The 25,841-nt window shown below is 39.5% G+C and overlaps 1 protein-coding gene across 1 annotated transcript in view; it reads left to right on the forward strand.

Moving 5' to 3' along the window:
• The window catches only part of EFHC2 (EF-hand domain containing 2), a 56,976-nt gene that overhangs the window by 26,538 nt on the left and 4,597 nt on the right, over positions 1 to 25,841 (forward strand). Inside the window, exons 8-13 of the mRNA XM_064703509.1 lie at positions 7,062 to 7,227; positions 8,250 to 8,392; positions 12,476 to 12,672; positions 16,354 to 16,487; positions 20,565 to 20,762; positions 21,342 to 21,434. Coding sequence (XP_064559579.1) covers positions 7,062 to 7,227; positions 8,250 to 8,392; positions 12,476 to 12,672; positions 16,354 to 16,487; positions 20,565 to 20,762; positions 21,342 to 21,434 — 931 coding nt within the window. The remainder of the gene's footprint in view (positions 1 to 7,061; positions 7,228 to 8,249; positions 8,393 to 12,475; positions 12,673 to 16,353; positions 16,488 to 20,564; positions 20,763 to 21,341; positions 21,435 to 25,841) is intronic.

Genomic DNA, 25,841 nt, shown 5'->3' on the forward strand with positions numbered 1-25,841 from the left:
CTTAAAAGCCACTCTGAAGCTGGTTTGTGTAAACTGAAAGAGTAAATTTTTTCTCTTATCTCTGTTGGACATGGGGAGCAACTGCTCAGTACTCTCTTTTAATAATCTTGTACATATCTGTACAAGATTCCAATACAAAACCTTACTCCCCTGCCCCCATCCCAGGCCATTTGCTGCTAAGGGAAAGCATTTTAGTCTTTCTTTATAGTCCATTCTTTTCTATGTGTGATAATTTTTCTCAGTGCTCTCTCCAGTTTCTCTGCCTTGTTGACACAAAACACACAAAGATGTGCTCTAGCTGAGACCTTTGGGAAACAGGGAAGTGTTTTACACATACCTTTAAGGATATATGATGGCAGAGACTCTGGCTGACATGGAAAACCATCCATCTTGATGCAACCTGCCTTGTTCACAGACAATACTTTCTTAGAGCTAAGGGATTCACACCCTTGGCTGTAAAATTCTTTTCCTGATTTCCCCACAAGGATTGAAAAAATGTAGGTATGACTTTTTAACTGGAAGGGACCGGGAGTACAATCAGGGTAGGTTTTGGCTTAAAAGCAGGTTTTTAGAGAGAGCTAGTGACTGTTCACCTTTTACTCTTAGTGATTTACACATTTTGTGTGTGTCTGTGGATGTACAAGGTACTCTCAGTGGGCTCAGTCCCACAAAGTGCTCAGAATTCCACTCCCATCCAATTAAAACTGGAACTGACTTAATTGCAGTTCCAGTCCAGGGAGACCATTTACTTGAGCAAGAGTAAGCAAGTGGATAAATTAGTTCTTACATCAAGGAACAGTACTCAGCACCTCATGGCACCAATCCAGCTGTTTTGTTATTGTGTTTTTATATTACTCCCCTTCAATTTATACTCTTCTGCCAAAGCCATTAGAGAAGCTGACATTTATTTTTGAGTCTGCAGTTTCAGCACAAGCTTCTTGCCCACAGAATTTGCCTTTCAGGAGAATGAAGAGTAGTTTAGATTTTTCTTGAAGAAAGTGATGTATTTCTAATGTGGGGTTTCCCTGCTTTAATATGTTTGTGAGAAGCAGACTTTCTCCATTGATGAATGTAGCTAATGCTCTTCAGTAGGAAGCTGATGACATTACTGTCACCTAGAAGTACTATGAATGCAAAAGAAAATGCATTAATATGTGAATTATCTGTCCAGACTTGCTAGTGCAGCCTCAGAGGAGGAGAAAAAGACTCTGTAGCCACGTGGGTGTTGTGGTCACCCTGCTGAAATGGAAAACAGGCTGATGTACAGTGGGGGAAGCTGGTATTTGTCCTTCTCACCTAATACAATATCTTAGCACAGAGTAGAAAGTATTCTTTCTTAAATAACACATTACTCAAGATGGAACAAAACCAGGAAAATCTGGTTTCCTACAGCTTTTTCTTCCCTGTCCCAGCACCTCCCAAGCCTGGCTGCTGAGGCTTTTCCGAGCACCCTGCGATCCCTCTCCTGTGCCGGCTCTCCACCCCTCCCACCCCCTCATTTCTCAGGCTCCGGCCGTGACCCGCTGCCGGGGCAGGGCTCTGTGCTGCTGGCCAGCAGCTGCTCCTGGAGATCGGGAGAACAGCTGGCTCCCTGCTTTCCCTCCGCGGGGCACCGCAGCCGGCTGCCAATTTTCACTGGGCTCGGCAGAGGTCAGTGTCTCTGGCGTTTAACCTCTCCACTGCACGTGGTGGAGACTGAGCAGCAGCTTCTAAATGCACTTGTGCATGTATAGATTCCTTCTTTTGCCCAGGTAACTGAAATAATCATTAAGAAGTAAGACTGCAAATGGAGGTTTTCTTTGAATCAGGATGAACACTGTGATGTTTCAGCTGCATGGACAGTTCTGTGAACACTAGGTTTTCTTTATTCCTGCATGTAAAAGGTGGACATGGTTGGTTTTTTTGCCTTCTTATTTTGCTTCTTACCTCAGTTGTGAATCAGACTATCACTAGAAAGTCCCAGCTGTTTGTCATACATCTCCTCTGATGTATAGAGAACACTATGCCAGCTGCCATCTCCCCAGGTTATCACCACCTCTTTTATTCTCTTTCCTGTTTCTGGCTTTATTGCTCAGAGGTGCCTGTCCTCTTCCTCTGAAGGCAGAATTTCTTTCCTGCTTCTGTACCCTGATATTCAGTGTAGTTATCATTCTAATCCAAAGTATGTGGCACTTGGCTTTTCCTTGAATATGTTCTTATCTAACACATGAGGGTTTTCCTGCAGTTCTTCAATGAGGGCAGAAGGTAATCTCACACTCCATACCAGAATCTCAGAATATATATTGAAATTGAAAGCTGACAAGCTCATTCAAGCTGGTTTAATGCTGCCTCTCTGGCAACAAATTCTTTGTGAGGAATTTAGTTTTTCTTACTAAGAAGGCTTTGCTGTCTTCAAATTGTTTCTATGCTAAAGATGTGGCTGGAGCTGTTTTGTTTCTTGCTGTTCCCAGTACTTTTTCCAGTCTCACTCAGGTTTTGAAGTTGTGAGAAATCTACAAGTATGTGGTCCATGTTTGATAAACAAGGTGAAATAACCCCCAAGTTACTGCAGTAACAAGGGATGAAAATATGCATGGCAAAAATACCTGTGCTATTCTTTCTGGAAGTAAAATTTGTAATCCCAGACTTTCACTTTACTCTTTACCCACTGTAAATTTACACTGAAAATGTTACAGCCTGGAAGAAGTGAGAATTGATTCCTTTTCCAGACTGGACAGAGGTAATTTTCTTAAACACCAGAGATCACCCTGAGAAGAGTACATTTTATATCTAAGTGCCACCTGTCTGTCTGATTCTGCTCTAATGCTGTGTGGCAGAGCAAAGATGAAATGAGTTTTGAGCTTGTGTAGTTGGCTCTTCACAAGTTCCAGAAATTAGTTTTTGACTAGTTTTGTAACCTGTATTTCTCCATGGCAACTTCTTTCTGAATTTCCTCATTCACAGGAGAGAATGTGAATATGTAATCCTTTAAAATCCTGGAAAATATAGGTGACACAAGGCTGGATGTTTGTATTTTTCTCTTTAGTGAACCTAGACAGGTGAGGGTTGTCTCTTGGGAAACAAGTGACAGGACAATATGAAAAAGCCTCAGAGGAGGTTTATATTGGATATTAGGAACCATTTCTTGACTGAAAGGGTTGTCAAGCTAGTGCAGACTGTCCAGGAAAGTAGTGGAGTGGAGTCACCATCTCTGGAAATGTTCAAAAGATGCGTAGATGTGGCACTTAGGGACATGGTTTTGTGGTAGACCTGACAGTGCTGGGTGATCTCAGAGGTCTCTTCTAAAATTAGTAATTCTGTGATTCTGTGAATGACACAAGTTCATTTTACTTCAGAGATGAGATGAGAACCAAAGGGCTGAACTTCCCTTTGGATTTAACTTACACCAAGCTTCACTTGAGAGGCATTCAACACATCCTCCAGGGACAAAACATTATTCCTCTTAATTTTCAATTTCCTTCTAGTTTATAAACCTAATTTTCACCCACATGTGCTCAAGTTTACAAAAGGGGAAATGCTTCAGCAACTCTTAATGAATGCCTTATGCATGGGTGTGAATATGCAGACTGTGACCAGCGTGTAAACACAGGAGCTCTTGTCCTCTGCAGCCAGGATCCCTTGCAGGTGCCCTGGTGCCCCGAGAAGGAGTACCTGGTACGTGATTCTGGCAGGACCTGTGACACCTGAGCAAAGAGGCGAGGCTTGTGGCAGCCAAAATCCGCCGTTCCATAATCCCTAATTAAAAACGAGCGCTCGGGCTAATGAGCAGCGTCAGCCCCGCGCCGCTTCCGCCGCGCCGCCACCGGGTGGCGCTGTGGGAGCGCGGAGCCGCCGCTCCCGGCGCGGGAATCGGGAATCCAGCGGGAGGGACAGCGGGAATTCAGCGGGAATCTAGCCGGGAATTTAGTGGGAATTCAGTGGGAATCCAGCCGGGAATTCAGTGGGAATCCAGCGGGAATCTAGCCGAGAATCCAGCGGGAATTCAGTGGGAATCTAGCCTGGAATTTAGTGGGAATCCAGCGGGAATTCAGTGGGAATCCAGCGGGAATTCAGTGGGAATCTAGCCGGGAATCCAGTGGTAATACAGGCAGAAATCCAGCGGAGAATCCAGCAGGAATCTCGCCGGCGGATCCTGTCTGTTACCTGCGGTGCTCAGCACCTACAGGCGTCGGGGTTTACCCTCCTGCTCTGCCTATGCGATTTACAGGCTCCCTGTTTATGCTATCAGGAATTGCCTGTATCAAGCACACGCTGTGCAGCTGTGAAAATGTGGTGTTTTGGTCACAAACAGTGCTTAGAAAATAGAGGATCTCATACAGTTTAATGGGAATCTCATGAAGTTTAATGAGAACAAGTTCAAGGTGCTGCACCTGGGCTGGGGCAATCCCCAGTATCAATCCAGGCTGTGGGATGGGCAGATCCAGAGTATCCAGGCAGATCCAGGACTTGGGGTGCTGGTGGATGAGGGGCTGGACATGCCCTGGCCCTGTGCCCTCTCAGCCAGAGGTCAGGGCTGTGCTGGGCTCTATCCAAAGCACCGAGGGCAGCAGGGGAGGGGAGGATTCTGCCTCTCTGCTCTATCCACCCTTCTGAGACCCCACCTGCAGAGCTGCATCCAGCCCTGGGGTCCCAGCACATGGACCTGTTGGGGAGTCTAGAGGAGGCACCAAGCTAATCAGAGGGAAGGAACACCTCTCCTATGGGCAATGGCTTGGAGAACTGGGCAGTTCAGAAGGGTTTGGGGTGACCTAAATGTGGCCTTTCAGTACCTGAAGAGAACAGACAAGAAAAATGGAGACTATACAAGGGCCTGGAGTGACAGGACAAGAGGGAATGACTTCACACTGAAAGAGGGTGTGCTGAGATTAGATATTAAGTGGAAGTTCTGTGCTGTGAGGGTGAGGCTCTGGAACAGATTGTCCTGAGAAATCTCAGATGCCCCATCCAGAGCAGATCCAGAGAAGGGCAACAGAGCTGGGGAAGGGTCTGGAGCACAAGTCCTATGAGGAGTGACTGAGGGAGCTGGGAGTATTCATCCTGGAGAAAAGGAGGCTCTGGGGTGACCTTATAACTCACTACAGGTCCCTGAAAGGAGGATGGAGCCCTCTCTCCTCTCAGGCAACCAGTGACAGGTTGAGAGGACACAGTCTAGAGCTGCTCCAGGGGAGGTTTAGGTTGGACATTAGGAAGACATTCTGGGAATAGGCTGTCCAGGGAGGCAGTGGAGTCACCACCAGGATTTTAAGGAAAGATAGAACATGGCAATCTGTGCCATGGTCTGACTGACAAGGTGGTGTTTGGTCATAGGTTGGACTTGATGATCTCAGATGATCTGATTGATTCTGTGATTCCTGGAGTTGTTCAAGGCCAGGCTGGATGGAGCTCTGAGCAACCTGGTCTGGTGGAAGGTGTCCCTGCCCATGAAAGGGGGGTTGGAATGAAGTGATCTTTAAGGTCCCTTCCAGCCCAAACCATTCTATGATCCTATGAGTCTGTGATTTTGGTGCATGTTTGTACACACATACTCTTTCATGGTGAAAATTACTTTGAAGATCTCTGAATGGTCTTTCTTTGGGCTTGGCCTTTTTGCTTCTGAGTCCCAGAAAGGGCACATGAAGTTTTTATGGAGAAGAATGTTGGTGTGGTTTTGCAAAACCCTTTTTGACTGATTCAGGTGAAAGTATCAGCTTTTTGAGTCAGACCATATTCTGAGAGGTAAAGGCTAAAGGAGAACTCATTGTTTTCAGGCTAAAGAAAAATTCTGACATCTGAATGCTTGCTTTATTTTTCAACTCACACCGCTGTTAGGCAAATCAGATTTTAGGAGTGTTGTTCTTTGATCTCCTGATATAGCCATGTCTAAAACATTTTAATCACAAACCAGTTCAGTGTTCAAAGTGCCAGCAGTTTTGTCACCCTCCTTTATTTGCACTGAAACCCATGCTACAACTTTAGGTTATCCATCTCTCTTCAGTTCTGGGTAGAAAAGTTAAGTTTTAAAGGAAAAAAACGCTTTATTTCATGGGGTCCATGAAATACACTGTTCTCAAATCTCTTAATTCCTCTGACCTGAGGCAGACCCTGTGCTGAGCAGACTTCCAAAGGTCCTGTCCAACCTGAGTTATTCTGTGTTCCCGTGGCTCTTGTCTTTTTTTGCCTCAGATCTGCCCATTTGCTTTCTCCCATATGCAAGTTCCTTTTTTTTTTTCTCCCTTTTCCATTTTCCATGAACCTCATTTAAGCAGAAGACTGAGCTCCTCTCTGAAGTTTTATGTGAACGCGCTGGAAGCTGTCCTGCAGCAGTGCAGGGGTGCAGCAAGTGACCAAATGGGACAAGAATTTCACCAAGAGAGGAGTAATGACAATCAGGGAAGCAGCACCGTTGGGAGGTGCCTCTGTAGGAATTGAGTGCAGCTCCCTGGCCAGATGTGCCTCTGCTGGGTCAGGACAGCTCCTGCTGTGTACCTGGGGTAGTCAGGGCCACTGATCACTGCAGGACAAGACTTGAGTGTGGGGAAAATGAGGAAAAACAAAGCTTCCCAAAACTCTGGGTATAGTGAGTTGTGGGCCAAAGTTATTGGTTTTAGTGTACCAAAGATTTTTAATATATATTTGCTTTAAGTAATGAATAAAATTTTATTTATTTATGTATTTATTTTCCTCTAGCCAAAAGCATAGGGCAGGAAACTCATAGGACAGTTATTTACTTAATCATGTTGTCTCAAAGGATGAAACTGAAAAATTAATTTAGAATTTTTAATTTACTATTTTATCCCATTTTGAAACTGTATTTGTCTTTCCTTTTACCTGTGTATCTTAATGATATTTTTCAAACATTTTGAGATTATAGATGAAATCCTGAAACCCTTGAAGAAATAATTTTGCTATTGGCTCTATGGAGTCTTTTTCTACCCTGTAACAGTAGGAGGGATCCTGGTTTGACTTTGATCTGTAGGCTGTTACAGAAGTGGGCTAATAACTGTTCATATTGGAAGTTTAAATGCTTGGTAAAATGCCTTCATCACAGCAGTAACAAATAAGTCTTGCTCTCTTTGCTGCAGTGGATTTCACCCCAATTGAGTATAAGACTCCACCACCTCCAAAACCAGAAAAAATTATTCCTCCTTATAATGGCTTTGGTTCTGAAGAAGATTCTTTGAACTCCTGTAAGAGTGTGGTCATCCAGACTCCCCATAAGGATTACAGGCAATTCCTGGTGAAAGACAGGTATTTTGTGGGAAAAACTATTTCAGTTTTTTAAATTATGTATTTTTGTGAAGGAGATAAATGTTATGTGAGGATGTCATTTTTTTTCAGCAAAGTATGCAGCTCATCAGACTTTAAAGGACAGGTGCATGAGGCCTGGAAAATGGTACTCCAATTTTCTGTGAACTCTGTAAAATTTCTCTTTAGAGAAGGCAAATGTTATGACCCTTCCATCCTCTACCTCCTTCCCTCTGCTGTGTTCAGTGGGAGTTTGACAGAAATCTTAGTCCAGGCATTAGTCAGGAATTTTGGATGATCCAGCGGACCAACACAGATTTGTTTTTGTTTGACTTTCTGATACTTATTTTTTTTATCTGCTGAATTTCGTGCAGTTTACTGTAGCACTACTAAAGCTGTAACACTTTACTTTCCATTATGAAATGATTTATTAGGCAGCAGTTGTGGAAGCCAAAGCAAAAAAGCAAAATCTCCTGTTACAGATTCACCTGGAAAATCATTGTAAAAGAGGAAAGCAGTTAAAAAAGGCTTGGGAATGTATTGATAGAGTGTATACAAACACTGCAAGTTATTTAAAACACTAGCTATATATTAATAAATATCTAGCTAGTAAGGTCATCTGGTGGACCTGAATTTGTGGGAGATAATCCTTGTATGAATTGCTGTTCAGAATTTGCTTTGAAAATATACATAGCTAAATGTGTTCTTCCTTTAAAAATTTTCTGGAAAGTAACTTTGGGCTTGATTTGCAACTCAACTTGAATAAAAATTAATTCCAGACCTGTGGCAGAGAAGTAATTTTCCCGTGAAAGTTATTCCTTTCTGTCTGACCAACTCTATCTGGTTCTGTTAATTTAAGCTGAAAATGGGTTTTGACAAAGTAGTGAATCTTATGCCATTTTCCTTCTTGGTGCAGTAATAACACAATTAATGCATGTTACAAAACGCAGGAGAAGGCATCTCTTAGGGGTGAAAACTTTTCTCACACTGTTTGTGATTCCTTATCTGCTCCTTTGCTTGTTTAGGTATGGCATGGACAGCTTCATCCTGCGCTACGCGGCCAAACTCATCACGGACATCGCCGTGGACAAGGACCGTAAATTCATCATTTCCTACTTCCTGAGTGATGACACCATTTCTGTTTTTGAATATGCAGAGAGAAACTCAGGTAAGAGGTGGCAGTGTCTCTAACCAGCCCCAGTTTCCCTGCTCATTTGGTTGGACTTTGCAGTAAACATCGTGGCCAGACTCAGCAGGAGCAGGAGCAGGGATATGGATTTTTAAATGCAGTGGGAATTACATCAGCAGACCTGCTGCATTATTATTATCTACTAGCTGGATGTCATAGTAATTGATGATCTTTTTCACTCAGGATTACATTGTTCATTTCATAACAGTACTTCACAATATCCTTTGGGAACTGCAAGTGTAATGCCTTAGAACTTTTATTACATTTTAATTTGAAAATCTGACCTTTAAACATTTGCTTTTGTTGTGGATAACATACAGGAATAGTATTGTAACTGATGTTAAATAGGGGCAGGAAATACAAGACATCAAGAATGAAAGACTAAATCCTTTGTTTTGCAAAACTGTGTTATGAAACCCATATAGCATCCATTTTATAGAAGCAGCTCATGAAAGCCAAACAACTGGGACACTTTCTAACACATTTTACCATTAATCATGAAGTGCTGAGCATTTAAAGAGGGAAGATTGCCCTGTGCTAGAGTCTGGATGTGTGTTTGTGTACAATACTGAATTGTATTCCAAGAGCCAAACTGACAGTTCTGAAGTGACAAACGCTTTGTTACTTCTTGGTTCCTTGACCACATTTATCCTATTGCTGGAGCATGCTCACCAGATGTTGTGTTTAAATTCTTTTGGCCTCTATTGTCTGTTTTAGGCTGCCTCCAGCTGAGTATATGAAGATTTTTGTTATTTTCAAGCATCTTTTTATTTCCCTGAAGTGTCTTGTGGCTGGATGGAAGGAGACAGCAGTGGGAAGGATGTCAGGAATTCATTCTGTAGTTCAGAGAGATGGGGGAGCTTTGGCTGAGCATGACCCTGGTGGAGAGATGAGTGTATTTCTGTGAAGCCCACAAAACATCATCAGCAACAGTTTCAGAGCAGTGAATCTCCAGAAGTGCCTTTTCAATCCAGAGAACCTCTGATGGCATCTCTGCTTGTATCCAGCTATATTATGAGTGCATAAATAGGGACTTCAACCCCAGCTAAAATATGAGCAATTCTCTGAGAAGTGTTTTGATAAGGTGTAGAGTACCTGCTTAGGACTTTGATGAGTATTCCCAGTTAATCCTGCTCCACTACAGCATCAAGATTTAGCACTTTTATGGCAGCAGTGTCTTCTTATCTATACTTTACTCACTTCTGGGATCCAGTGGCCTGAAACTTATGCAACTTCTTTTGTTGCAGCTAAATACACACACACACACTTATGTACATATATTTAATATGTAATGCTGCTGTGAGGCTCAAGAGCAGCTCAGTTCACCACTGAATGACATGTCTGATTGGCATTTTTGATGTCCAGAGGCATAAAGGGTGCTAAAGGTACAGCTGCACTGTTAAATTGAAGAAGTCCAGGGAACAGTTTGAATCTTGGACCCCAAGCATGTGTACTGCCTGTTCAGTCACTTCTAGTTCTCCTTTGCACCATTTCAATCAGACAAGGCCCCAGAGAGCCTTGAATACACAGTAATAATAGCTGTGACTCCAGATTTATCCTGCAGCACCCAGAGAAGAGTCAAACCACACACTGCAGAGCAGATGTGGTCAGCTGGTCAAGACATCAGCAGCAGGAGTGCCAGGCCAGAGGTTGCTGCCTGCCTTCCTTTTATTTTGGAATGAGAATGTGTGCTGGGATTTCATCTGGGAGTGCATTGAACACTGCTCAAATAAAACATGAATTAATAAATAGGGAAATTTGCCTACTAATAGTAACAAATGCTTCAAGGTACATATGAAAGGCCATGTGTCTGTAAGTGGACTTTTAACTTCCCTGGGTTGTTAAAATGGATGGAGTAGCTGACTTTTAGAGGTGGCAGAAAGGTGAAATGGAAGGATATGGCTAAGAACTGGCCACTGGAGAGTTTAGTGAGAACAGCATTGAAGAAGCAATGAATGTGGTGGAGGAGGTAGAGCAGCAGTTGGAAAGAGGCCTGGGTCTGCTCAAGTTTGTTTGTTCCCACCTTCCTTTTCTTTCTACTTCTTTTCTCTCACTATCCCTCCCTCATTTTAGCCATGACTGAAGGAAAAGAGAATGAGTTTCTTCAATGTTAAGAATGATAAGGCTTTGTAAAGGTCAGGTAATAGTGGCTAAGAAAAAGGAGTAAGACATCCAAAATTACAACCTGGCCATCCCTTTTGTGCACAGGTTCAGAGGGCTGAAATTTTACCTTTTTATTTACATTAACTGGTACAAGTTGGCAAGAAATGCTTCAAATCCCAATCCTTCAAATCCCAATCCTAAAGGGGAAGTAGTAAGTTGCTCTCAGTTTTCTTGCTTCAGCAACCTGAAGGTTTCAGAGAATTACTTCACTGTAATATTAGTTACACTGAAACTCTATGAAATTCACAGGGCTGGACATCTTGAAGCACTTCTTGAGATGGGGATCAAAGCCTGAGAACTTTGGCTCCCCATGAAGAAGATCACAACCCCCTTTTTTACTCAGTGTAAGACCCAGCCAACAGCTGTACAAACACCTGCAAACTCTGATCTGATCTTAATGGAATAGGGTCTTTGGTGGTGGTGTTTATTTTGTGCTTTGAGCCTGGCTTTTGTAGATTTCTATCAAAACTCCTTATCAGGTTTCAGTGTAAAATCTCTAACTTAATGAGATATTTTCAGTCATTTTTCTTTATACCACTTGTAATGTATTAACCTGTAACATTTAAAAAACCATTATGGGACAGAAGTGGGTTTCCAATATAAGTGCACAATTGCAGGGAAATAGAGAGGCAAGAGCGAATTTCCAATCTTACAGAGACCTATTAAATATTAAAAACAGTTGCCAGGATTATATAACCTAAAAATTTCTTATTTGTTTTTATAGCTGGGTGAAAAGGAATGTGTTAACATTAAAGTCACATTAATGATTTGAATTGTTTTTTGACTCAAGCAAGATCTGATGATTACCATAGTGGAGAGTTTTTTTGTCTTTTATGGTGCTAATAAAGCAATTAAGACAGACATCTGCTCCAAACTATGTTTTAATAAGTAGTTTGGGTTTCACACTAATTTATAATTTTGACTATAAAAGGCATTTGATTACACTGTTCATCAGCCTTTTACTGGGCTTGCATCAGTACCTGGTATTAAGGCATCATTAAATGTTACTAAAGGAAGATTTTTGGCTTTTGGAAGCTGAAATATCAACAGGAAGCAAACCCCAGAGTTGTTGTAGGGCACATATCCCAGTGAAACTAAACATGTGACATAAGGTTTTCCAGAAAGCTTAGTACATGCAGTGCAGTTCCTGTGGTACACCAGAAGTTAATACAGGAAAGAGAAAGGTTCCTTTCAGCATCTTACTCACCCTTGAGCACCTTGTGCAGTTTCTAGTGACACAAATAAAATCATTATACTGTGAAAAGGAACTATGTGACATCCCCACCTGACAAAGCAAAGAGCAGATCACAGGTAAATTGCATTGGCAGAACAATGTGTGGAAGACAGGATCATGTCACTCCTACATCTTTAAAACATTTCAAAAGCCCTTTAAAGGAAGTTAGAATTAAGATACATTAGAATTCACAATCTTTGTAGGACAGGGCTCTCTTAAGTTGTGATTTTTATTTTCCTTTTTCTGCTTTTAACAGTTTAAGGATAATTGCCTGCATCTTAGTGTTTGGAATGTAGGTTTCTCAAGGGCCAGTTCCAAGGCTGGTGACAAGGTTATGGGAACAGTTTGAAGAGGCACATTTCTGTCCTGTTTTAAAGAAAAGCAAAGCAGGGAAGGTGTTTGGCAGGCATTCAAATGAGACATGTCACAGAATGTGCACAATGTCACTGTTGCTGTGGACACTGGCAGAGACAGTCCTTTTAGCAGTGAGAGGGAGGGGAAGAGAGTGTTCTGACACAGGAAACTGGAGCACAAAATGTGGTATTTAAATACAAATAATCTAGTTTGGGGTGTCTTTTTGCAGATGGCTTGCAGGTTTTCTGTGTGTGTGTGGTTTTTTTCCCAAGTAAAGCCATAATTAATTATTTTTAATTCTATTCCCATAGGGATAGCTGGTGGGAAGTTCCTGGAAAGAAGTCGCATTAAGAAGCCTGGGCAGGAACTCTTTAAGAGTGAGCCATCTGAATACTACCAGGCTCAGGATCTGTTTGTTGGAGCCAGACTTTGTTTCCATGGTCACAACTTTCTTTTGGTGGATGCTGATGAATACACGTTCAACTACATGGAGAAGAATGCAAATGAGGTGAAGCAGGCTCTTGTTAATTTCTGTTATCTCTCAGGACTGTGGTTTATCCATTTGTTTTTCAGAATTATTTATCCTGTTTCCTCCCCCAAGGCTCACAGCCCAGTGCTCTCTGTCTAGCAATGGATTTAGGGGATGGCAGCTGGGAGTGCATGCAAGTCTGGCCACTCTTTACTGTCCATTCCCTTTTCCTTTTCCTTTTCCTTTTCCTTTTCCTTTTCCTTTTCCTTTTCCTTTTCCTTTTCCTTTTCCTTTTCCTTTTCCTTTTCCTTTTCCTTTTCCTTTTCCAGAACCCACTCAGTCTGCATTAGGGTTTGTGACAAGGGATATCCCTGCCTATTCCTTCTTGAGGCTCTTCATGAACCTCTTGTCCCTGAGTTGATCTAACTCTTGCTGAACCTACCGATACTGTCAGCTTCCACAACTTTCTGTGGCAGTAGGTTGAAAAGGTCACTGCCTGCTATGAAAAACAAATGTCTGAAAAAAGATGTATCTTTTATCTGTTTATAACCAGCCTCCCACTAGTTTCAAGGCCAGTTATACTGTTCTGAGATTTGGGGAAGATCCCATTCACCTTCTGTACCCCCTTTATAATTTTGTAAATCTAAGACATTCTTCCCCCTCAGCCTATTCCTGTGCAAGTTAGAGTCTCACCTTTTTTAGTCTGTCCTTGCAAAGTAACTGTGAGATGTGGAGACTGGAATAGTGTTCAGTACTCAAGATGTGGACACATCCAATTTAGTCTTACTGATGAGGCTATTTTATGTCCTAATTTGATTTTTTGGGTTCATACACATTTTTCTACCAAAACCTTGTAATATTAAAAATTCATATCCCATTCAGGAATTCAAGCTTACAGTGTCTTTTCTTGTTGCCTTCAGAGGGGAGAGCAATGAATTGGGAGCTGGGGTGCCTCTGCTGCTTTATACTTTAATAGAATGGTGAAATTTGTTGTAAATTAATGTAGATTTGTAAGTTAATGTGGATTAGCACCATCTGCCTTCCCTGAAACAATGAGGAAGAGCTGCAAAATGCTTGTGGATGTAAAATGCTAAGACTGCTAAAAGCTTAAAGCAGTAATATACAAAGCTGAAACCTCAAAAATGCAATCCATTGTGTTTCCTTCCTGCTGAATGGTTTCTCCTCCTGGTAGAATCAAAACCAAACTCTTTCTCCAAAATTCAGAGCTCATCTTTAGGTTGTAAATGTTCTTTGGAATGTTGTTTGCATTGATTGTCCTGGATCAAATGGATGAGACTTTATTTCTCCAGACTGAGTGATTATATAATATCAAAATAAAATCTGCAAAATGCGAAGAGGCAACATTGAAAATATGTCCTTAAAGCGAATTTTGAAAGACAGTGAACCTTTGAAAGGTTCTTTGCACAATTAAGGTTTTAATGAGGCTGGTAGGAAAAAAAATTGATTCTCCCAGAGGTAGGTGCTTCACTGATATCCTTTGACTAAAGCTCCAGAAATTTGTCTCAGTTCATCAGGGGATCACATACTCAAATCACATCAACTTCAGCAATTACCAGAGAAGATCAGAGCTGGAAGATTGTTTGGAAAAAGGGGAAACAATATAAATATGGCTGTTTTTTAGTTGTTTCTAAAATTAGAAAACAAATAATTTTCCTTCTGAATAGATAAGAGATTTCCTTCCAGCAGAACATATCAGTATGTTTTCTAAAACTGGTAAAAGAAATCGGTATGTAATGTTTTTTCATGGAAATTTTCATGGAAATTTTGACCACAGTTCTATAGGCATATGCTGATTTAGATGAAATTTTGATTGGTAATCATAGTGCAGGTGAATATTGAAAATTTGTTTGAAACCATCTGAGATGAAACCATTGAGATAGTTGGAAAGCTTTAGTTTTCTTTTTCAAAATTATACTTATTGTATTGTCTGTGTGTTAAAGGGAGAGAAAAATCACAGAGTCTTGTCATTTTGATTGCTACCTTTACCGAAAGTAACTTCAAGGACTTAGTTTAAAACTTTTCAGCACTTCTGGTTTACTTTTCAATTTGAGGGAAAAAAATATTTATTTAGAAAGTGTAGATTTGCTTGCAAAACAGAACAGGTATGTTGTGTGCAGTCCTACTGGTATTATTCAGATTTGGGGAGGACTCTTTCAAACAAGGCATCACTGGAAGGGAATTCAGTATCTCTGAACTGTATCAATTGTTCTAACTTTGCTGTGTGCTGCAACACAAACACAGAAAGGGATTTTACTTCCATTGAATTCAGCATAATCACCTCTGAGTTAAGCAAGGCAGCCAAACCAAACTAGACTGTGACTAGAAACATGTCAGGAGTTACATGAGAAGGGGGAAAGCTGGTGAAATTATTGCCATGCTGCTTGGACACTCAATGCCTGTAAAGGTGTTTGGAATATGTAGTTTAGGAAAAAAAAAAAAGTAAAAATAGCTGTTTTGATAATGTAGAGAAAACAGGCTCTTAAATATTCAGAACAGTTTGTCCATCCCGAATCACTCTGCGCTCTGAACCCTTCTGCTCAGTCTTTTCTCCCTGTTCCTTGCCTGAGCAGCAGAAGGCTCTGTGCTCATGTCCCAAACAGAAACATCTTGGAGAGGGGCCTGGAAAAGCTGCTGCCTCTAAAACTCTTTGATTGCTGGTCCAGCTGCTCCAAGCCACTGCCTTGCAGGGCATTGCCTGCCAGGGCTGCACCTGGGCTTTTGGCAGAGGCAGAAATTGTCTTCTCCAATTCTGAGAAAAACCTGCAAGAGCTGATGTATTGATTAAACTTGGATCAATTTGTATTTCTCTGGCAGTGCCACAGGGACTTTAAATACCCTTTTCTAGAGCATTTTGAACTGTTACAAAGTGTAGACACACTTCAGCACATTTGGGGCTGAGGCCTGATTTTTATGTCCTGGTCCTTAATAGTAGTCATACCAATTTTCAAATAATTGTTGTTGGAAGAAATGGGAGAAAAGTGTTTTCAGGCAGTTCATTGTGCTTTTTAAGCTAGATAGAGCATGACAGATATAAAGACATAGCAGATAATCATACTTGAAGTCACCCCAAATTTAATTACTAAATGCTTCTATGTTTTATATTAAAAATGGGTATAGCAAATAAATCTTTGGTAGAGCACTAACACAATCTGAATATAGATTGAAAGCCTTAGTGCTTCAGTTCTGTTTAATCTGAGTTCATATTTATTTTAATGGTCTATTTAGGAAGAAATATACATGTAAGTATTTTTATAAAATTGGTAAAATTGGTTCCTAAAAATTTTCCAATGTGCGATTTCTGAGTATGTAAGACAATGTAGTCCAAAATGAATGAGAATATTTGTTGGACCTTTCTGGAGCCAATGGTGAAAAACTAGCTTTAACATGGTGAAATTTATGACTTGAGAATTCAGTGAGGTGCACCAACATAAAATGAGGACCAACTTATTAGGACTGTACTTTAAATGTTTCTACTTCTGCTTTAAAAATGCAATGTTTCAAACAAAAGTGGTTTATTTTATGCTGCTGCACTAAACTTTCTGAGAATGCATGATCTGATGATTTTTGTTTAATTGTTTATATTCTTGATAGTCTTACTGAGATTCCCATGGGCCCATTTCTCCAGCCTGGACAGGTCCCTCTGGATGGCATCCTGTCCTTCAGGTCTATATAATCCACGTCTTACTTTCTTTTTTTAAGTTCCCCATGGCTGATATTTGTGCTGTCTTCAACAAACTGAAGAGCATGACTGAATCTCATGGCAAAGAAATCAGAAAGGCATTTGCTATTACTGACCCTGAGCATACCAATGTGATTGGGTATGACACTTTCAGGTAAGACAGTGGGTTTGGGGTTTTAAGATTTAAAAAAGCCACATTCCCCCAAAATGTATAAAGCATGACTGGGTTTTGATGCTTTCTGCCCAGTAGCTGAGAAATGGCATAGATTTGTTTTGCATTTACTTGGAGATTATGTGTAAAAAAGAAAGTAAATCCATGTTCCAGAAAAAAAAAGTGATAGTTTCAAATAAGCTGAAAAGCACAAGAGAAATCTGTCTGCTTTTTATGGAGCTGACACAATGTTGTGAAGAAGGGCACAATCAGCAGTAATATAGATGCTGAAAGGTAAAGAAAAATCCATCCTGAGAGTCAAACAGTGGTTTTGAAATTCAAGTAGGAAAGTTCAAATTGCCTCCTGAAAATGGTGTTTGCGTTTTGAACCACTGGTAAAGAAGACAGTCTTTACAGAACTAAGTGTATTGAAATTATAGAAGGCAGTGCTAAGCATGTTTCAAAAAGATTGGAAAGCAGTAGTGAGAACCATAATTAATACATGGGTATTAATTTAGGCATAGATAAAGGGAGCAGAAATCTGGATTCTGGCAATGATCCAGACATGGCAATGGGCAGATGTAGAGATACTTGAAAGAGGAAAAAATGTTCAAATACAAACTGATTTCAGTTTATCCCACAGCCAGAATAGTTGAGTGTATGAACTGTGGTGGGCACAGTACTGGTTAATGATGTGAAACAGAGGAGAAAACTTTGCTTAGAAGCATTTGGTTTTCACAGGAGTAATACACTGTATTTAGGAACTGTCATAATAACTAAGGCATGTAAGTAGATGAATATTGCATGGAATGTCATCTCCATAGGAATGCTAACCAAGGCAGGAATTGCTTCTGAAATATCTCAGAAGAGAAATAGATCAGCAGAAGGTTCTTTCAGCAATTCAAAGTGAAAGTAGTGAGAAATTAAAACAAGCTGGTATTCAGAAATGAAAAATAAGTGATTTAAATGTAGGATTTAAGCTAAAAGAGGCCACAGTTTTTGGCAGCTTTTGGTCAAAATATTTCTGAACTCAGATATTTTCCTCAGCAGAAGTGAGATTTTGAATTGCTAATTGTATTAAGAGGGAAGATGTTATTACTTGAATAAGAAGAGAGAAAATTGCAAGTTCATGTTTAATGGGAGAAAGTTCCTGGCACCTGGAAAAGGTTTTTAATTTATGTACAAGGTAACTATTTAAAAATAAAGAAAATACTGTTTTAGTTCAAATTATGGAATAATCACCTGCAAAACTTTGTGCATGCACTAAGAGCAACTCAAAGGTTTGGAACATTTGTATGATAGAATCAGGGGAGCAAACTTTTAGAAGAGATGATTGTGCTTTTAAATGGCAGACAAAGGTTTTTATTTTATCCAGAAGAGTCTGAGTTGGGTGTAAATTTAATCGTGGACATAATCTGTGCAGCTGCGAACAGCTCAGTGGTTTAATTTAGGGTGGTGCTATTCTGTGACATGGAGAGAGATATGTGGAATGGAGGGACTTGGTTTCAGCCACAAAAAATGCAGGAGGCTTCTCCATGAGCAGGAAACCTGGGGAACCCAAATAATCAGGGTTTTCTGGGCCTCAGTGCTCATCTGGGCCAGTCCCAACACCCTTTAAGGGTCCCCATCCCTCCTATGGGGGAAGGCCTTGGTCTAACAGGGGATGTTCACACTGCCAGAGGAAGAATTGGCCTCTAAGAATTTGCCTTTGAACATTTGTGCTCTACAGTGACAGTAGGTTTTGTTTCTGTTAGTTTGTATTACATCCAGTAATCTAAAGGTTCTCATTATTATCTGTGAATTTTATTTTAGAAAGAAAGAAGCATTTTGAATGACAAAAACAAGAGCACTTCTTTACATCTATGAAAATTCCAAGATACTTCTATGTGAATTGAATATTTTTTCTTTCAGTTTCTTATTGTGTACATCTCTGTTTATTTTCAATTTACCATGACATTTGATTACTATAACTAACAACAAATGATTATTTTTAGCGCAGGCAATTATCTGTGTGACAGCTTCAATGATAATCCTCTTTCCTTATCTTAAATACAGCTGAGGTTTTACTCAGCTCTGAATTTGACTGTTCAGATTTCTTCCTTTCTACCTATGTAATTTTATATAATCTGCATGTAAAACTACATTTTATAAGTATGATGTAGTGAAGAAAATTGTGATTATACAATTTACTTTAACTGCTTTCAGAACCCAAATCTTCACTACTTCATCCAGGAAATCAATGTGTGATGTACACTGAAGCTATCCCCTAAGCTATCATTAGAACTATTGAAATCTTTGTTAAAAAGAGAATTAAAAAAAATATTTAAAACTTAGATGTTTGTGCATCACACAGCCCTATCCGGGCTGCTTTTTCTCCTATGCTACTGGCAAGACTGTTTGCTGTTAGAGACAAAGGACCATGTGGGTCTAACAAAGATGCCTATCTTCAATTCAGCTTGAGAAGCAGCTCTCTTGAGCAGTTAATTATGACTTCTTTCTGTAATAAATTCAGATTGCAATCTGTCCTATTCTTCTAGAACAAAAAATTAAGTAAAACAAGAGATAGCTAAGCTGTGGGAACAATTATTGGAGCTTGGTTTTTTTTGGTCAGGGAGAGTTTAGATGTCATTCTGTTTGTGAGTCTTGGGTCTTACTCATTAGTTCCTCACAATCCCTAAAATATTCCTTAATTCCCAAGTGAAATAATTTTATCTGTGGCTTTTAGTGATTTGATTGTCACTGACTGGATTGAGAAAATAAAAGACTTTTAAAATCCTGACAGTGGAAAATTCTGTGCCATGGATGGAAATGCAGTCTGTGGAAATGGCTGATGTTATCTACAGCCCCCAGCTCTGCCAGCCGAAGCACTGCAGTGCCAGGCTTATCAGCAGCATTGTCCTCTCTGTGTGTGCAGTGGTGTTTATTGCAGGCTGCTGGAAGGAGGCTCCAGCTTTGGCTGGATCTCTGAATGCTGCTGCAATATAAATAATAATATCCAGTAAGTGGAAAAATAATACTGACAAGATAATGATAATATGAGTAGATGGAGATGGACCAGGTCTTGGCCATTAAGTTTGTGTAACCTCAAATAAAGTTTGCTACTGTCAACAGCTTGTCACTTCCTTGTATTTATTTCCTGCCACTGCAAATAAAAGATAATTCTGATTCATTTAATATGGATAAAGAAGTAGTTGAATCTAAGTAGACACTCTACAGTATTTAACCTTTCTTTAATAGTTGTGTAAGTGCAATCTGATTATATGAAATGATCCTTTCCTTTGAACAGGACCACACAAGCTTCTGAGAGGAAGCAAGTGAAGAACTATGTTTCTTGTTAAAAGTTTGCAAATTTGGAAGGGTCCTAAATTTCAATGCTTTCAGTTCACATGTGGATGTTAAAGAGATCCCTCATCAGATTAATTCAACAATTCAAGTATTCTCCAGGCAGCCATTTAGCTCTTGTGTCAGAACTTTGTGCATCACTACTAATTTCTTCCATTTGTTTTCAAGGATTGGAGTTGAATCACAGTGATTCAGTGTCCTCATGGGTATCACAAGGTACAGCACTAATTGCACCAGCAATTACAGTGAAGTTTATTCTTAGTGCAGTTTATCCAGAAGTATTATATATAATTAATCTAATTTTGACTGAAACACATGGGCCTCTGCTGATGCTTGCTTGTTAAAAAGCCTGGTTGAATGTGAGTGCACCAGAGGCAGATGTTTGGGATCATAGTGCCAATGCAGTTACAGTAATCCAGATTTGACACTGAGGGAGCTGACACTGTCCCATCAGATGGATCTCAGGAAAATTTCTTCTAGAAGAAGAAATTTTTTCTTTTTTTCTTCAAATCAGCTGGGCTGATTTGTCTGAGCAGCACACACAGGCCTGGGAGAGCACATCCCAGACTCATCCTTGCATGGGATCTCATTTTCCACTTACAGCATCCAAGTGTTTCATGTATTTTTGTATGTATAGATGGCTACTGAGGAAATTTGGACATCCTCATCCAAAATTAGTGATTATTAACTGGTTTTAACTTACTTAAAACTAATGTAAGTTGTTGTTTTTGTGCACAGAAATTGGATAGTCAGTGTTGCTGCTGGAGGATTTTCAGAACATGAAATTATGACTCTTGGGCGTCACTATGGCATCAGAGATAACAGTCAAACAGACCTGCTCCTCCTCCTTTCAATGGCTCAAGAAAAACTAAAGAAAAATGCCTTTGAAAATTTTGAACAACTGATGACAGTGTTTTTGTACAATGACCGAGAAAAGTAAGTTTCTTCTCTTTATCCCAAACTGTTGTTTGAGAAGCTCTTCTTGTAAACCCTCCTACTTTCTGTTGTTGCTGAGCAAATGGTTTATTATGGCCAAAAAATATTATGTGTAATGTTAAGCTTCTCTCAGCACTTGACAATAGACAAGAAGAGGACAGCTTATTTTTCTATTTTAAATTTTGTACATGGGCTTTTTATTGTAGATTCTGGACTGAACATTCTGTTACATCAGATACCAGCTCATGGTCAAAACACAGGACTTTAAATCAAAGAGGAGAAACAGTGATTTAAGGGGGAAAAAAGGAAAGAATGAATCTTTATGTGACTCATTTACCCTTTTTGTTCTCTGATGTCACATAAAGAGTCACGGAGAATCACTGAGGATCTCAGTATGAGAAAGGCTACAATGTGGCCTTCAAGTTTCTCAGCTTTGCAATAGCAAAATTTCATGAAACTTTGTTGTCTTTTTCTCTATCATGATGTTCCTCACACATTTTCCTATGCACAGAAACATTCACTTGAAGTAAACCTGGAAAATACCTAATGTATATTTCTACCTCTCTTTCTTATGTGCAGGTGTGGATTGTTGCCCAATGAGACCTGCAGGACTATTTTCAAATCCTTTAAGTTGCCACTTGCTGATGATCTTCTAGAAACTTTACTGGCCAGGTAACTTAAGGGCAGAGAGGGGGACCTGCATGCAAGGGTGCAAATCAATGCTAAATATCTGCTGTGGACACAAATCTTCAGAATTTGTCATTTATCTAATATGAATCGTTTAATGATGCAGATTTTGTTCCTACACACACAGACTTTCCTATTTATAGAATATTTATAATCAACTGAGATGCATCCATCTTAGCAACTTCTCTTCATTTTGCCTGGCATAGTAAATCATCTTTGGGATTTGGCACAATTCTATGGAATTCATCTTTCCAGAGTCAGTTACTGATAATTATCATCTTCAATAAGATTGACTTTTTTTTGCTTTAGTTGTTCCTGTATATAGATGTGAGGTAAAAACAATAATCTTATGAAAACACATCATGTGAGTTTCAAGTAACACACCAACATGAATAAAATGAAGTGTCTTTATCAAGTTGACAGCATCAGCAGTAAACAAAATTGGTTTGCTACTCCTGTTAATCTCACCTGAAACATATTTTATTGCCATTTTTAAAAAGGAAAAGGAGTGTTGGCATGGCCTTGGTACTTTCCCATGGCACATTTAGCTTTTTTGAGACAAATTGCTTTGCTACTGTGCTTTCCTTTATTAATGGGAAAAGAAGTGAAAGGAACTATTTAGTGCATTTGTATTAGAGTTCAGAGTAAGCTATGGTGCTCTGAACACTCATGTCTTGTTGAATTTGGTTTTCCTGGCCAGATTTTCTGGTAATAGAAATTAAATGCATACTTGCTGATTTCTTCTTTCCCTTGAGGGAAATCCTTAAATCACATGTTTTGTCTGTGCTTTCATAATGTGTTAAAAACAGGAACAGGTCTTGTCTTCTGTCATGTTTAGATGCTTTCAGGTAAATATACTTCTTGATTTCAGGAGGAGTTGCAAATTAAGCACCTGGGTTTAGTAAATAATGAAAACACCCTTGTCAGGCAGAAATGTGGAATCCATTTTGATAAAGCTTCCTTGTGCTGCTGTTCATCACTTCTTACCCTGAGTTACAAGCATTAGTCTTCAAAAATGTCTGAATTTTAACAGTAATCTACAAATGACATTTTAGAACTCCCACCAAGCTGCCCAACACAATTGTTGAAGGACAATTGACATCCCATGTTAGACAAGGGGTTCTCACAGATTCTATTTCTTAAGGGCTGAACTTGAATAAATGCACAGCAAGGCACTGGAAGTTTTCCTTTATGTACTAACTCAGTTCTGATAACAAGCAGGCAAGCCTGACACATCCTGGGCTCTGGGGACATGTTTATTGTTTGTGAATTTATACCAGGTAAAACTTCTGTGCCCTGAACCTCTACTTTACTAAGGAGTGAGTGTAGGCAGCTAAAAAGAAAAAGCCCAGTACACTGTAATAAAAATTAGAGATAAGCTTAGAACACAGGGAGGAGATGAAGGGCTGGATTTCACCCTACTTTAGCAAGGTACCCATGATAGCTGGATGAGGTTTCAGCTCCTGTAGGTTCTTTCTGTAGGTGGTGGAGGAGAGAGTTATCTCCTCAGCCAGCATCAGAGCTGCATTTCCAAATTCCCATCCATTTTCCTTAGTTCTAAAGGGGCTGAGGCCAGCCTGTGTTACAGATTTCTGTATGAGAAAGGTAAATGAGAATGGTGTGAAGCTGGGCCTCAGAAATCAGTGTGGGAAGTGCTTCATTTGACAGAGAGCCTTGTGTAAGGCACCTCTAAGTTACAGCATCAGCTGCTTCAAAGGTGGCAGTTCAGGTGCTGTCACAGCACTGCAGGTAATGAGGAATTGTCACATTTTTCATCATGTGTGCACTTGGCACTGCTTGGGAAGTTTGTTGTGTTATGAGGGTGCAGAGCCAGGGAAATATTTTTTTGAACTCTATTTAATAGGACTTAATTTCTAGTAGTCTGTAAATTGAAGAGGTGAGTCATCTTAATGAGATTTAAATTTTTCCTTTCTTTCTGCTTTCTTTAAGTTTTCTTCAATACTGAAGAATCATGAAACAGGCAGGTTTATTGTTAATGAAGAGCAGTCTCCTTCCTGGGGAGTTTGCAATTCAGTGTGGGCCAAGTTTGTCAACAGTATTCCAGCATTCTTTCCTTGTATTTTATTTTATTTTATTTTATTTTATTTTATTTTATTTTATTTTATTTTATTTTATTTTATTTTATTTTATTTTATTTTATTTTATTTTATTTTATTTTATTTTATTTTTTATTTATGAGAAACCATGTAGTTTTGTGTCCACGGATATTTCTTTCTGAAACAAGTGGTGGTGGTGGTCCTACTCCGTGAATCTTTATTTATGAAGGAAGAAAGTGGAGCAATAAAAGCTGCTGGACTGAGTCCCACAAAATCAGTATATATAGCTAATGCACTAGCTGGACCCCATTCAGCTATAAAATGATGCTGGACAATGTGATCAGATAATAGCTGAAGGCTGAAGCTCTGTGTTTATTCAGCTTTGCTATCTGAGATTAGGTGGCAAAGACTTTCTCCAGGACTTAATGACTCTATTTTTCTATTTTGAAAGGTAGTACTTTTAAAGTATTTATTATTTACATTTGGAAATTATACTGCAATGATCTGTCACTTATTACACGCATGAGATGGGACTAGAAATTGCTGTCTAATTTTGTGGTCACCTCCAAATGACCCAGAACTTTGTTTACTGTACCCAAAGACCACTCAGTTGCCATGGAGTGAAGGGAGACTTAGCACAAAAACTGGGGTTTCATAAGACCTTTTCATATTGTCCATCTAGTGTAAATTTATATTTTTAATTGTGGGATGTTGAAATAGGAGGATTTAGGTACCCAACAATGTGAACATTCTTCCAATTTACCTGAGCTGGCATGTTAAAAAGCATTTGCTTTGTCCATCAGCATTTTCTCACTTACTTTTTAAATCACAGAACAATGCAGAATTAATAACATTGCATTAAAAAATGCAGACAGTACACAGTTGTTTCTGCCAGAAAACTACAGTAGTCATTATAAACATGTCTTTAAATTTATGCAGGCATAATGAACAATTACAGTTTGTTTAATAAATAAATTTTGCAAAGTGCTTAAGTAATGAGTTTAGGGGGTTTTTCTGTTATTTTTATTTTCTGCAATGCTAAATTGATGCTAACAAGAACTTTAAAAGAAGCAATCTTTCCCTGGAGGATTTATAAACAGCTGGTAGCTAAGGAAGGGGAAAATTGAGAGGAGAAAGAATGGATGACAAGTTTACAAGCACTACACATTGATTATTCTGCATTAATTCAGTTGTTAATTGTAGGTCCCTAGTGTTTTAAATTATGTTTTTAAATTTCTGTTTAAAGTAGCTGAGTCTTTTTTCACCTCTCTGCACTGCTGGGGGGAGTCTGTTTGAAAGGGGTTTTTTTTTTGAAAAGGAGAACCTCCAATCTCTCAGGTGGCAGTGCCTGATGACAGAGGGGCTCCTACATGGTGATCCCAGCTCTCCATTCACTGCCAGGCCAGGTCAGGCCACTCCTGCCTGCTCAGTCTCCCCCAGGAATGTGACTGGGTAACAATTTTTTTACCTGATTTCCTACCTGTAATGTTTTATTTTTAGGGCTGACCGTTTTCTTTCAGGAAGAAACCCTCTTTTCCTGCTACAGCAAGTGTCCCGTAGCTGGAGCAGCAGTGGAAATGATCAGGAGATCTTTCTCCTGCTGCCTTCTTGTTACCTTTGGTGCCTGACACTCCTTATGCCATTTGTGATTAAAAGGAGCTCTAAATTCATATTTTAATCTCTTAAGACAAATTATTCCTGTTACTCAGTTTGCTGAGGAGCTGATAGTGCAATTCATGGTTGTTCAAGACATGAGTATATGTATTATAAATAAATATTTTAAAAAGGAGATGGTAGCCATTATTATTTAATAGTGACTTGTTGTTCTTGCTGGTTTAAGTCCTTTAATTATGAGCAGTTTATGACAATTTAGGTGTACACCTGTGGCAATTCAGTCCCTGTAGAACTGTATTGCACAGAGAGTATCAAACAGACTGAAGAATCCCAACATTTTCTCTAAGGTTACAGCAGCAGATGCTTCTGCTCTGTTGTTATCAGATTAACTTGTTAATAAATGTTTGAAATGAAGGAATTAAAAAAACTCTGCACATACATTAAACTTTCTCATAAATCTTTGGGGTATAGATTTCTTGATGGCAAAGAAAAAGTTATTAGTAAGTAATTTTTACTCACCAAAGCATCCTCAGGAATGATCATAATGTTTGACCAGATTTTTCACCTATCTGCAGTATTTAATTATGGATGTATTTTTATAAGCAGAAATGTGTGATTATTTCTGTAATGATAAAGAAAAGAAAAAGCCCTGCAAACTGTGATAGGGATGGAGCAGTGACTTTCATAGTCTAAAATCCCATGAATTGGTGAAGTAACAGGG

The sequence above is a fragment of the Zonotrichia leucophrys genome, chromosome 1 (assembly GCF_028769735.1).
Source record: "Zonotrichia leucophrys gambelii isolate GWCS_2022_RI chromosome 1, RI_Zleu_2.0, whole genome shotgun sequence".
Classification (NCBI taxonomy): Eukaryota; Metazoa; Chordata; class Aves; order Passeriformes; family Passerellidae; genus Zonotrichia; species Zonotrichia leucophrys.